We start from the raw sequence: 14,216 nt of genomic DNA, 5'->3' as shown, positions 1-14,216 counted from the left end.
TTTTTTTTTTTTACTGTTTTATATGCTCATTATGTAATAATTCGTATACCCCTTTTCTTTTTATTCCCTTTTTTTTTCATTTTTTTCTGTACTATTTTATAAAAAAATTTTATAAAATTATGAATTTATATTTACTTTTACACTATATACATGCGGTTTCATTTTATTTAATTATATACTAATATCTTTAATATAAAAGACGGGAATAACCTTATATTAATTTTTTAAATATTAAAAGAAAAAAAAAAAGGAGACAAAAAAATATTATTCTACTGGAATAATTTTAAAGGGAAGCACACATATATATGAAGGAAAATTATATATAAAATTCTTTGATTTAACGAAAAGAATTTCTTCTTTGTGTCAAAATTTAACAGTGATACAAAAAAATAAGAATCCAAGCTATTTGTATTATAAGAGTAATAAAGATATAGAACTATGGTTTCATATCAATATTTAAGATTATTTATTTTGTCTTCTGCTGTTCTTTCCATTCATGCCATAAGAGTAAGATAAAAGGAATTTATAATAAATATTATATATACATATATATTCATAAATTATATTAGTTAATTACCATCATTTAAATTTACATGAGAACAATATTGAACATTTTTTTTCTCCTGTTGTTCTGCAGCACGAGTTGGAAGTCGAAAATGCTGCGGATGGGGGTGTAAAGGTGTTGGATCCTGCAGACGGCGATTTGGAGTTTGGGGGAACTAATGATGCTCCGGAGGAAAACCCATTAGAATTAGAAGAAGGGGAAGCAGAAAAACCAGAAGAAGAAGTGAAAGAAGAAGTGAAAGAAGAAGTGAAAGAAGAAGTAAAAGAAGAAGTGAAAGAAGAAATAAAGGATGAAGTGAAGGAGGAAGTGAAAGAAGAAATAAAGGATGAAGTAAAGGAGGAAGTGAAAGAAGAAATAAAGGATGAAGTAAAGGAGGAAGTAAAAGAAGAAGTGAAAGAAGAAGTAAAGGAGGAAGTAAAAGAAGAAGTAAAGGAGGAAGTAAAAGAAGAAGTGAAAGAAGAAGTAAAGGAGGAAGTAAAAGAAGAAGTAAAGGAAGAAGTGAAAGAAGAAGTAAAGGAAGAAGTAAAAGAAGAAGTGAAAGAAGAAGTAAAGGAGGAAGTGAAAGAAGAAGTAAAAGAAGAAGTAAAGGAGGAAGTAAAAGAAGAAGTAAAAGAAGAAGTAAAGGAGGAAGTGAAAGAAGAAGTAAAAGAAGAAGTGAAAGAAGAAGTAAAGGAGGAAGTAAAAGAAGAAATAAAGGATGAAGTAAAAGAAGAAGTAAAAGAAGAAGTAAAGGAGGAAGTAAAGGAGGAAGTAAAGGAGGAAGTGAAAGAAGAAATAAAAGAAGAAGTAAAAGAAGAAATAAAGGAGGAAGTAAAGGAGGAAGTAAAGGAGGAAGTGAAAGAAGAAATAAAGGATGAAGTAAAAGAAGAAGTAAAGGAGGAAGTAAAAGAAGAAGTAAAGGAGGAAGTAAAAGAAAAAGTAAAAGAAGAAGTAAAGGAAGAAGTAAAAGAAGAAGTAAAGGAAGAAGTAAAAGAAGAAGTGAAAGAAGAAGTAAAGGAGGAAGTGAAAGAAGAAGTGAAAGAAGAAGTAAAAGAAGAAGTGAAAGAAGAAGTAAAAGAAGAAGTAAAAGAAGAAGTGAAAGAAGAAGTAAAAGAAGAAGTGAAAGAGGAAGTAAAAGAAGAAATAAAAGAAGAAGTAAAAGAAGAAGTAAAGGATGAAATAAAAGAAGAAGTAAAGGAGGAAGTAAAAGAAGAAGTTAAAGATATGAAGAAAGAAGTAAAAACGGCATTTATAGGAAAATGGAATAATTGGAAAAAAAATATGAAACCAGTAAAGGGGAATATGAAGACAGAAGTGAAAGAAGAAGTAAAAGAAGAAATAAAAGAAGAAGTGAAAGAAGAAGTGAAAGAAGAAGTGAAAGAAGAAATAAAGGATGAAGTAAAAGAAGAAGTAAAGGAGGAAGTAAAAGAAGAAGTTAAAGATGTGAAGAAAGAAGTAAAAACAGCATTTATAGGAAAATGGAATAATTGGAAAAAAAATATGAAACCAGTAAAGGGGAATATGAAGACAGAAATGAAAGAAGAAATAAAAGAAGAAGTAAAGGAGGAAGTGAAACAAGAAATAAAGGATGAAGTAGAAGAAGAAGTAGAAGAAGAAGTAGAAGAAGAAGTGAAAGAAGAAATAAAAGAAGAAGTAAAAGATGAAATAAAGGATGAAATAAAAGAAGAAGTAAAGGAGGAAGTAAAAGAAGAAGTTAAGGATATGAAGAAAGAAGTAAAAACAGCATTTATAGGAAAATGGAATAATTGGAAAAAAAATATGAAACCAGTAAAGGGGAATATGAAGACAGAAGTGAAAGAAGAAATAAAAGAAGAAGTAAAGGAGGAAGTGAAACAAGAAATAAAGGATGAAGTAGAAGAAGAAGTAGAAGAAGAAGTAGAAGAAGAAGTGAAAGAAGAAATAAAAGAAGAAGTAAAAGAAGAAATAAAGGAAGAAGTAAAAGAAGAAGTAAAGGATGAAATAAAAGAAGAAGTAAAGGAGGAAGTAAAAGAAGAAGTTAAAGATATGAAGAAGGAAGTAAAAACGGCATTTATAGGAAAATGGAATAATTGGAAAAAAAATATGAAACCAGTAAAGGGGAACATGAAGACAGAAGTAAAAGAAGAAATAAAAGAAGAAGTAAAGGAGGAAGTAAAGGAGGAAGTAAAAGAAAAAGTGAAAGAAGAAGTAAAGGAGGAAGTAAAAGAAGAAGTAAAAGAAGAAGTAAAAGAAGAAGTAAAGGAGGAAGTAAAAGAAGAAGTGAAAGAAGAAGTGAAGGAGGAAGTAAAAGAAGAAGTAAAAGAAGAAGTAAAGGAGGAAGTAAAAGAAGAAATAAAGGATGAAGTAAAAGAAGAAGTAAAGGAGGAAGTAAAGGAGGAAGTAAAAGAAGAAGTAAAGGAAGAAGTAAAAGAAGAAGTAAAGGAAGAAGTAAAAGAAGAAGTGAAAGAAGAAGTAAAGGAGGAAGTGAAAGAAGAAGTGAAAGAAGAAGTAAAAGAAGAAGTGAAAGAAGAAATAAAAGAAGAAGTGAAAGAAGAAGTGAAACAAGAAATAAAGGATGAAGTAGAAGAAGAAGTAGAAGAAGAAGTAGAAGAAGAAGTGAAAGAAGAAATAAAAGAAGAAGTAAAAGAAGAAATAAAGGAAGAAGTAAAAGAAGAAGTAAAGGATGAAATAAAAGAAGAAGTAAAGGAGGAAGTAAAAGAAGAAGTTAAAGATATGAAGAAAGAAGTAAAAACGGCATTTATAGGAAAATGGAATAATTGGAAAAAAAATATGAAACCAGTAAAGGGGAATATGAAGACAGAAGTGAAAGAAGAAGTAAAAGAAGAAGTAAAGGAGGAAGTGAAACAAGAAATAAAGGATGAAGTAGAAGAAGAAGTAAAAGAAGAAGTGAAAGAGGAAGTAAAAGAAGAAATAAAAGAAGAAGTAAAGGAGGAAGTAAAAGAAGAAATAAAGGAGGAAGTAAAAGAAGAAGTGAAAGAAGAAGTAAAGGAGGAAGTAAAAGAAGAAGTTAAGGATATGAAGAAAGAAGTAAAAACAGCATTTATAGGAAAATGGAATAATTGGAAAAAAAATATGAAACCAGTAAAGGGGAATATGAAGACAGAAGTGAAAGAAGAGGTAAAAGAAGAAATAAAAGAAGAAGTAAAAGAAGAAGTAAAGGAAGAAGTAAAAGAAGAAGTAAAAGAAGAAGTGAAAGGAGAAGTGAAGGAAGAAGCTCCAGGGTGTTCAATGGATGCTGAAAATTATTCAAGGGGGCCATTACCAATAGGAAAGGACCCATTCGATGGAAACCTTGAACAGGATTGGCATGGATTGAAAGATAAGTTATATCAGGAAAGAGAGAGATGGATGAAAGAAAATAATGAAGAATGGGAGAAGTGGATGTGCTCATTAGAAAATAGATGGACAGAACATAATAAAGACCCAACAAAAACGGAATGCGCCTCAGGAAAAAAGGAAGACAGCCCATTATTAAGGAAACAGGATGGTAAGGACAGTAAATGGAAAAAATGGTTTAACTCGAAAGCAAAATCCACGAGTGATTCACATTTGAAAGGTTCTTCAAAGGGCACAAATTCCAAGTAGTTTAGAATAATTGTGAAGAATATGGCACAATTTAGGGGCAAGAAAGTCAAAGGGTGGTTAATGTACCACTGGAAAATGAACGAAGAGGATGATGATTATAAAACGTTTGGAATTATGGCAACAGCTAAATTTTTAAATTTAGCTCAATCTCGAAAATGGTATCATGCCAATCCTAATATAGATAAACAAAGAAAAGAACTCATGGAATGGTTCCTCCTTAAAGAAAAGGAATATGTAAAGAAGGAACAGATGAACTTGTCTCATTGGGAAAATATCAAGCATTCTTCCATTAATTCAATGATTACAACATTTTCTGAAAAGCGCCTAACGGAGAAAGAATGGAATAAATTTCTCAGTGAAATAAAATTTTGAATTATGGAGAAAAGGAAGAAATTATTCAAAAATATAATAAATATTAATTCAAATTATTATGAAAATTATTTAAATTCTCCACTTCATTAATTAGAGAATATTTGTAAAAGTATGGCTTTACTAATGTTTGAAGTTAAGAAGAATAGAAATTGTAGTATTTGTAGAAATATAAAGCAGTGTAAACGTAGTAACGTACTATGTCATATCGCCTAATGGAAGGGAGGTGAAATATTCTTATGATATTTCACTTCGATTTCTATATCCCCCCTTTTTACTTTTGGAATGACAAGGAAATATCACTAATTTACATAAATGGACATTCATTAAAATGAGCTTAATTTATAAAACGACTCAGGGAATGATGTTGGCACACGCACACCGCAGTAAGAAAATGATAGTGCGCTAGTTCCAATATACCACTGTGAACAGAGTTATAATATGTGTAGGTTTAACGAGCCAAAAAAAATAAATAAATAATAATAATAGTAATAATTTGAATTAAGAATACGGACATAATATATATATGTCTTGGGATTAGGCTAAAAAAAATAAAAGTGGGAAAAGAAATGCACTTGGTTTTATATACATTTGTAATAAAATGCGATTCCATTTATTTATTATTTTTTTTTTTTTTTGCTCCATCATATAATGAACAAATAAATGGATAGAAAAGTATAACAATTATTGATGGCTGTTATACTTTTCAAACTTCAACGGATATTATAAATCCCACTATGCGTACGTATTAAATCTTTAATTCATTCTTATTAAATAAAAATTTTAGCACATTTTTGATCAATTTTATTTAAATTTTATTTAAATTTTTTTTTTTTTTTTTCTTGCGAGCACAGTTTTTATCACAATTGCGAGGAAAAGAGTGAATGTATTTAGTATACATGATATGATGATAAAAGTTTGATATTTTCACCTTATAAACTTTATCGTACAATTTTTTTCGTGAACTCATTTATTCAAAACGTTTTCCTCTTCCTTTTATATTTCATGCAGTTCGCAACGTTGAAGCTGTTTCATGTATGTACGCGCAATGTATATATATGTTTCTATATTTTTCTTACACATTTTAAAATATTCTGGAGTACTCAGGAATGAACATATGATATGTGTGAAATCTGAACCCCCTAAAACCTATAAGAACACCACGGATGTTAATTTGCCCATACTTTTACACCAAAAAAAGGTTTTATATTCTTACGAAAACAAAATTAGTTTTAAATAAAGATTAAATTCTTAACAAAAAAAAAAAAAAAATTAATCAACTTTAAGTGATTATATACTTTCATGTATAAAATTAAAAATAGATAACGTAGCACAATGTCTGTCATAGTGCAACAAAAAAAATAGTAGAATTAGTAATTCAAGCCATAGCAATTGAATACTAAAAGAAAAAAGAGTTCATCCCACTATTTAATATATATAAGTAGTTTAGTACTTACATGTATTTCTCTGCTGCTGCGCATAATGCAGTACATTGTAATAGAGATCCAAATGCGGAATGAATTCTCCTCATATCTGATGGGAATTTTGCCTCTGTCAACACTTCTCTTTATATGTCCTCACAACTGCTCTACAACGTTCATACTCCGTATTTCCTGCATCGTTATATATGTCTTGCCTAGATTTCCTCAGGTACATTTGTCCGTTGTTTTCTTCCTCCTTGGTGACCATTACTTAAGCCCACTTATCTATTTCTTCCTTCATCCATACGTTCACATTTGTTCACACTTCTTATTCATTCATATAATTTTACCTGTCTATTTCTTCCTCCTTCAAAATGGATAATTCTCCTACAGGTATCCAGTGTTCTCTCGATATGGACTAAACTGCTGTCATCGATTGTTACGCTATCATTTTCTCTTTTCGTTTAACACCAAATAACAATCCCTTCATATATCATGAATTCTTGTGCACACCTTTTTAAAACATATTCATGATAAACATATTCCAAAATCTCGATTGCCATGCCGCGCGGGGGAGGGGGAGACCAGATTATTCCTCGATTAATAATAAATTACTGATCCTTTTACACTTCATAATATAGTACAGCAGATGTCTGCACTTAAACATATATGTGTATATGATCCAGGCTATAATTCTTCTGGATTCTTCGTGCACTTCCTCATCTTATTATTCTTCCATCAGTACATTAATGCAGCTGTACTATGGGAACTTGTGCAATCGCCTCCACTAAATATCTAGACACATGTCCTTATGATCCAGGCTATAATTCTTCTGGATTCTTCGTGCACTCCTTCATATTATTATTCTTCCATCAGTACATTAATGCAGCTGTACTATGGGAACTCGTGCAATCGCCTCCACTAAATATCTAGGCACATGTCCTTATGATCCAGGCTATAATTCTTCTGGATTCTTCGTGCACTCCTTCATATTATTATTCTTCCATCAGTACATTAATGTAGCCGTACTATGGGAACTCGTGCAATCGCCTCCACTAAATATCTAGGCACATGTCCTTATGATCCAGGCTATAATTCTTCTGGATTCTTGGTGCACTCCTTCATATTATTAATCTTCCATCAGTACATTAATGCAGCTGTACTATGGGAACTCGTGCAATCGCCTCCACTAAATATCTAGGCACATGTCCTTATGATCCAGGCTATAATTCTTCTGGATTCTTCGTGCACTCCTTCATATTATTATTCTTCCATCAGTACATTAATGCAGCTGTACTATGGGAACTTCTGCAATCGTCTACACTAAATATCTAGGCACATGTCCTTATGATCCAGGCTATAATTCTTCTGGATTCCTAGTGCACTCCTTCATATTATTATTCTTCCATCAGTACATTAATGCAGCTGTACTATGGGAACTTCTGCAATCGCCTCCACTAAATATCTAGGCACATGTCCTTATGATCCAGGCAATAATTCTTCTGGATTCTTCGTGCACTCCTTCATATTATTATTCTTCCATCAGTACATTAATGCAGCTGTACTATGGGAACTTCTGCAATCGTCTACACTAAATATCTAGGCACATGTCCATATGATCCAGGCTATAATTCTTCTGGATTCTTCGTGCACTTCCTCATCTTATTATTCTTCCATCAGTACATTAATGCAGCTGTACTATGGGAACTTCTGCAATCGTCTCCACTAAATATCTAGGCACATGTCCTTATGATCCAGGCTATAATTCTTCTGGATTCTTCGTGCACTTCCTCATCTTATTATTCTTCCATCAGTACATTAATGTAGCCGTACTATGGGAACTCGTGCAATCGCCTCCACTAAATATCTAGGCACATGTCCTTATGATCCAGGCTATAATTCTTCTGGATTCTTGGTGCACTCCTTCATATTATTAATCTTCCATCAGTACATTAATGTAGCCGTACTATGGGAACTCGTGCAATCGCCTCCACTAAATATCTAGGCACATGTCCTTATGATCCAGGCTATAATTCTTCTGGATTCTTCGTGCACTTCCTCATCTTATTATTCTTCCATCAGTACATTAATGCAGCTGTACTATGGGAACTTCTGCAATCGTCACGACTAAATATCTAGGCACATGTCCATATGATCCAGGCTATAATTCTTCTGGATTCCTAGTGCACTTCCTCATCTTATTATTCTTCCATCAGTACATTCATGTAACCGTACTATGGGAACTTCTGCAATCGCCTCCACTAAATATCTAGGCACATGTCCTTATGATCCAGGCAATAATTCTTCTGGATTCTTCGTGCACTCCTTCATATTATTATTCTTCCATCAGTACATTAATGCAGCTGTACTATGGGAACTCGTGCAATCGCCTCCACTAAGTATCTAGACAGATGTCCTTATGATCCAGGTTATAATTCTTCTGGATTCTTCGTGCACTTCCTCATCTTATTATTCTTCCATCAGTACATTAATGCAGCTGTACTATGGGAACTCGTGCAATCGCCTCCACTAAGTATCTAGACACATGTCCTTATGATCCAGGCTATAATTCTTCTGGATTCTTCGTGCACTCCGAGAAAACGAAGGCCACACAAAAAAAGCAACTTGAAAAAAAAAGGAATCCGCGCGAAATGTGGTCTTGATAAAATTGCCACACAAAAAAAAAGAATCTGCGCGAAATGTGGTCTAGATTAAATTGCCACACACAAAAAAAGAATCTGCGCGAAATGTGGTCTTGATAAAATTGCCACACACAAAAAAGGAACTTGAAAAAAAAAGGAATCCGCGCGAAATGTGGTCTTGATTAAATTGCCACACACAAAAAAAGAATCTGCGCGAAATGTGGTCTTGATAAAATTGCCACTCACAAAAAAGGAACTTGAAAAAAAAAGGAATCCGCGCGAAATGTGGTCTTGATAAAATTGCCACACACAAAAAAAGAATCTGCGCGAAATGTGGTCTTGATAAAATTGCCACTCACAAAAAAGGAACTTGAAAAAAAAAGGAATCTGCGCGGAATGTGGTCTTGATAAAATTGCCACACACAAAAAAGGAACTTGAAAAAAAAAGGAATCCGCGCGAAATGTGGTCTTGATAAAATTGCCACACAAAAAAAAGGAATCCGCGCGAAATGTGGTCTTGATAAAATTGCCACACAAAAAAAAGGAATCCGCGCGAAATGTGGTCTTGATAAAATTGCCACACAAAAAAAAAGAATCTGCGCGAAATGTGGTCTTGATAAAATTGCCACACAAAAAAAAGGAACTTGAAAAAAAAAGGAATCCGCGCGAAATGTGGTCTTGATAAAATTGCCACTCACAAAAAAGGAACTTGAAAAAAAGAGGAATCTGCGCGAAATGTGGTCTTGATAAAATTGCCACTCACAAAAAAGGAACTTGAAAAAAAAAGGAATCTGCGCGGAATGTGGTCTTGATAAAATTGCCACACACAAAAAAGGAACTTGAAAAAAAAAGGAATCCGCGCGAAATGTGGTCTTGATAAAATTGCCACACAAAAAAAAGGAATCCGCGCGAAATGTGGTCTTGATAAAATTGCCACACAAAAAAAAGGAATCCGCGCGAAATGTGGTCTTGATAAAATTGCCACACAAAAAAAAAGAATCTGCGCGAAATGTGGTCTTGATAAAATTGCCACACAAAAAAAAGGAACTTGAAAAAAAAAGGAATCCGCGCGAAATGTGGTCTTGATAAAATTGCCACTCACAAAAAAGGAACTTGAAAAAAAGAGGAATCTGCGCGAAATGTGGTCTTGATAAAATTGCCACTCACAAAAAAGGAACTTGAAAAAAAAAGGAATCTGCGCGGAATGTGGTCTTGATAAAATTGCCACTCACAAAAAAGGAACTTGAAAAAAAAAGGAATCTGCGCGGAATGTGGTCTTGATAAAATTGCCACTCACAAAAAAGGAACTTGAAAAAAAGAGGAATCCGCGCGAAATGTGGTCTTGATAAAATTGCCACTCACAAAAAAGGAACTTGAAAAAAAAAGGAATCTGCGCGAAATGTGGTCTAGATTAAATTGCCACACACAAAAAAAGAATCTGCGCGAAATGTGGTCTTGATAAAATTGCCACACAAAAAAAAGGAATCCGCGCGAAATGTGGTCTTGATAAAATTGCCACACAAAAAAAAAGAATCTGCGCGAAATGTGGTCTTGATAAAATTGCCACACAAAAAAAAGGAACTTGAAAAAAAAAGGAATCCGCGCGAAATGTGGTCTTGATAAAATTGCCACACAAAAAAAAGGAATCCGCGCGAAATGTGGTCTTGATAAAATTGCCACACAAAAAAAAAGAATCTGCGCGAAATGTGGTCTTGATAAAATTGCCACACAAAAAAAAAGAATCTGCGCGAAATGTGGTCTTGATAAAATTGCCACACAAAAAAAAGGAACTTGAAAAAAAAAGGAATCCGCGCGAAATGTGGTCTTGATTAAATTGCCACACACAAAAAAAGAATCTGCGCGAAATGTGGTCTTGATAAAATTGCCACACACAAAAAAGGAACTTGAAAAAAAGAGGAATCCGCGCGAAATGTGGTCTTGATAAAATTGCCACTCACAAAAAAGGAACTTGAAAAAAAGAGGAATCTGCGCGAAATGTGGTCTTGATAAAATTGCCACTCACAAAAAAGGAACTTGAAAAAAAAAGGAATCCGCGCGAAATGTGGTCTTGATAAAATTGCCACTCACAAAAAAGGAACTTGAAAAAAAGAGGAATCTGCGCGAAATGTGGTCTTGATAAAATTGCCACTCACAAAAAAGGAACTTGAAAAAAAAAGGAATCTGCGCGGAATGTGGTCTTGATAAAATTGCCACACACAAAAAAGGAACTTGAAAAAAAAAAGAATCTGCGCGAAATGTGGTCTTGATAAAATTGCCACACAAAAAAAAAGAATCTGCGCGAAATGTGGTCTTGATAAAATTGCCACTCACAAAAAAGGAACTTGAAAAAAAAAGGAATCTGCGCGGAATGTGGTCTTGATAAAATTGCCACACACAAAAAAGGAACTTGAAAAAAAAAGGAATCCGCGCGAAATGTGGTCTTGATAAAATTGCCACACAAAAAAAAGGAATCCGCGCGAAATGTGGTCTAGATTAAATTGCCACACACAAAAAAAGGAATCTGCGCGAAATGTGGTCTTCATAAAAATTGCCAGACAGAGACAATCTTCATGACTAGGAAAAAAAGAATACATCATCATAGCGGCACAAAAAAAAAAACGACACGACATGTAAATATATATGCACTGTGAAAAAATGGACACAAGGTGAGCATTAAAACTCACAAAAAAAAAACGACACAACATGTAAATATATATGCATTCTCAAAAAAAGAACACAGTGTGAGCATTAAAACTCACAAAAAAAATACACGACATGTAAATATATATGCACTGTGAAAAAATGGCCCTAAACTCACAAAAAAAAAACGACACAACATGTATTAATGCATTCTCAAAAAAAGACACAAGGTGAGCATTAAAACTCACAAAAAAAAAACGACACAACATGTAAATATATATGCATTCTCAAAAAAAGAACACAGGGTGAGCATTAAAACTCACAAAAAAAAAACGACACAACATGTAAATATATATGCACTGTGAAAAAAAGAACACAAGGTGAGCATTAAAACTCACAAAAAAAAAACGACACAACATGTAAATATATATGCATTCTCAAAAAAAGAACACAAGGTGAGCATTAAAACTCACAAAAAAAAAACGACACAACATGTAAATATATATGCATTCTCAAAAAAAGAACACAGTGTGAGCATTAAAACTCACAAAAAAAATACACGACATGTAAATATATATGCACTGTGAAAAAATGGACACAAGGTGAGCATTAAAACTCACAAAAAAAAAACGACACAACATGTAAATATATATGCATTCTCAAAAAAAGAACACAGTGTGAGCATTAAAACTCACAAAAAAAATACACGACATGTAAATATATATGCACTGTGAAAAAATGGACACAAGGTGAGCATTAAAACTCACAAAAAAAAAACGACACAACATGTAAATATATATGCATTCTCAAAAAAAGAACACAGGGTGAGCATTAAAACTCACAAAAAAAATACACGACATGTAAATATATATGCACTGTGAAAAAATGGACACAGGGTGAGCATTAAAACTCACAAAAAAAATACACGACATGTAAATATATATGCACTGTGAAAAAATGGACACAGTGTGAGCATTAAAACTCACAAAAGAAATACACGACATGTAAATATATATGCACTGTGAAAAAATGGACACAAGGTGAGCATTAAAACTCACAAAAAAAAAACGACACGACATGTAAATATATATGCACTGTGAAAAAATGGACACAAGGTGAGCATTAAAACTCACAAAAAAAAAACGACACAACATGTAAATATATATGCATTCTCAAAAAAAGAACACAGGGTGAGCATTAAAACTCACAAAAAAAAAACGACACAACATGTAAATATATATGCACTGTGAAAAAAAGAACACAAGGTGAGCATTAAAACTCACAAAAAAAAAACGACACAACATGTAAATATATATGCATTCTCAAAAAAAGAACACAGGGTGAGCATTAAAACTCACAAAAAAAAAACGACACAACATGTAAATATATATGCACTGTGAAAAAAAGAACACAAGGTGAGCATTAAAACTCACAAAAAAAAAACGACACGACATGTAAATATATATGCACTGTGAAAAAATGGACACAAGGTGAGCATTAAAACTCACAAAAAAAAAACGACACAACATGTAAATATATGTGCATTCTCAAAAAAAGAACACAGTGTGAGCATTAAAACTCACAAAAAAAATACACGACATGTAAATATATATGCACTGTGAAAAAATGGACACAAGGTGAGCATTAAAACTCACAAAAAAAAAACGACACAACATGTAAATATATATGCATTCTCAAAAAAAGAACACAGGGTGAGCATTAAAACTCACAAAAAAAATACACGACATGTAAATATATATGCACTGTGAAAAAATGGACACAGTGTGAGCATTAAAACTCACAAAAAAAATACACGACATGTAAATATATATGCACTGTGAAAAAATGGACACAAGGTGAGCATTAAAACTCACAAAAAAAATACACGACATGTAAATATATATGCACTGTGAAAAAATGGACACAAGGTGAGCATTAAAACTCACAAAAAAAAAACGACACGACATGTAAATATATATGCACTGTGAAAAAATGGACACAAGGTGAGCATTAAAACTCACAAAAAAAAAACGACACAACATGTAAATATATATGCATTCTCAAAAAAAGAACACAGGGTGAGCATTAAAACTCACAAAAAAAAAACGACACAACATGTAAATATATATGCACTGTGAAAAAAAGAACACAAGGTGAGCATTAAAACTCACAAAAAAAAAACGACACGACATGTAAATATATATGCACTGTGAAAAAATGGACACAAGGTGAGCATTAAAACTCACAAAAAAAAAACGACACAACATGTAAATATATGTGCATTCTCAAAAAAAGAACACAGGGTGAGCATTAAAACTCACAAAAAAAATACACGACATGTAAATATATATGCATTCTCAAAAAAAGAACACAAGGTGAGCATTAAAACTCACAAAAAAAATACACGACATGAAAATATATATGCATTCTCAAAAAAAGAACACAGGGTGAGCATTAAAACTCACAAAAAAAAAAGCACGACATGAAAATATAAATGCACTCTCAAAAAAAGGACACAAGGTGAGCATGAAAACTCACAAAAAAAAAACGACACGACATGAAAATATATATGCACTCTCAAAAAAAAGGACACAGGGTGAGCATTAAAGCTCACAAAAAAAAAAAAACGACACGACATGTAAATATATATGCACTCTCAAAAAAAAGACACAAGGTGAGCATTCGAACTGATAAAAAAAAAAGGGGCTCGACATGAAAATATATATGCACTCTCAAAAAAAAGACACAAGGTGAGCATTTGAACTGATAAAAAAAAAAGGGGCTCGACATGAAAATGTATATGCACTGAGAATAATGGAGAAAATTGAAAACATATGAACAGTTAGAAAAAATTGCTTACTATTTATAATTCTGCCTAGTGGATCCATATATATCTGTTCGATTACTCTCATAAGTATTTCCACAAAAAGACATTAGCAAATTTAAGCTCAATAGAAATCTGTTCAATCGTATGTAACATGCAATTAAAATTATATCTTCAAGTAAGGATTCTGT

At 32.6% G+C, this 14,216-nt stretch overlaps 1 protein-coding gene across 1 annotated transcript; it reads left to right on the top strand.

Annotated features, from left to right (window-relative positions):
• Positions 1–438: 438 nt before the first annotated feature.
• On the top strand, positions 439–4,129 carry PKNH_0946200 (conserved Plasmodium protein, unknown function; the record flags this gene model as incomplete). The annotated part of the gene is made up of 2 exons (XM_039114082.1): positions 439–507; positions 638–4,129. 2 exons carry the CDS (start codon positions 439–441, stop codon positions 4,127–4,129), a joined length of 3,561 nt encoding a protein of 1,186 aa, XP_038969703.1.
• Positions 4,130–14,216: the final 10,087 nt, after the last annotated feature.

The sequence above is a fragment of the Plasmodium knowlesi genome, assembly GCF_000006355.2.
Source record: "Plasmodium knowlesi strain H genome assembly, chromosome: 9".
Taxonomy (NCBI): Eukaryota; Apicomplexa; class Aconoidasida; order Haemosporida; family Plasmodiidae; genus Plasmodium; species Plasmodium knowlesi.
This window is presented reverse-complemented; position numbering and strand designations above follow the sequence as displayed.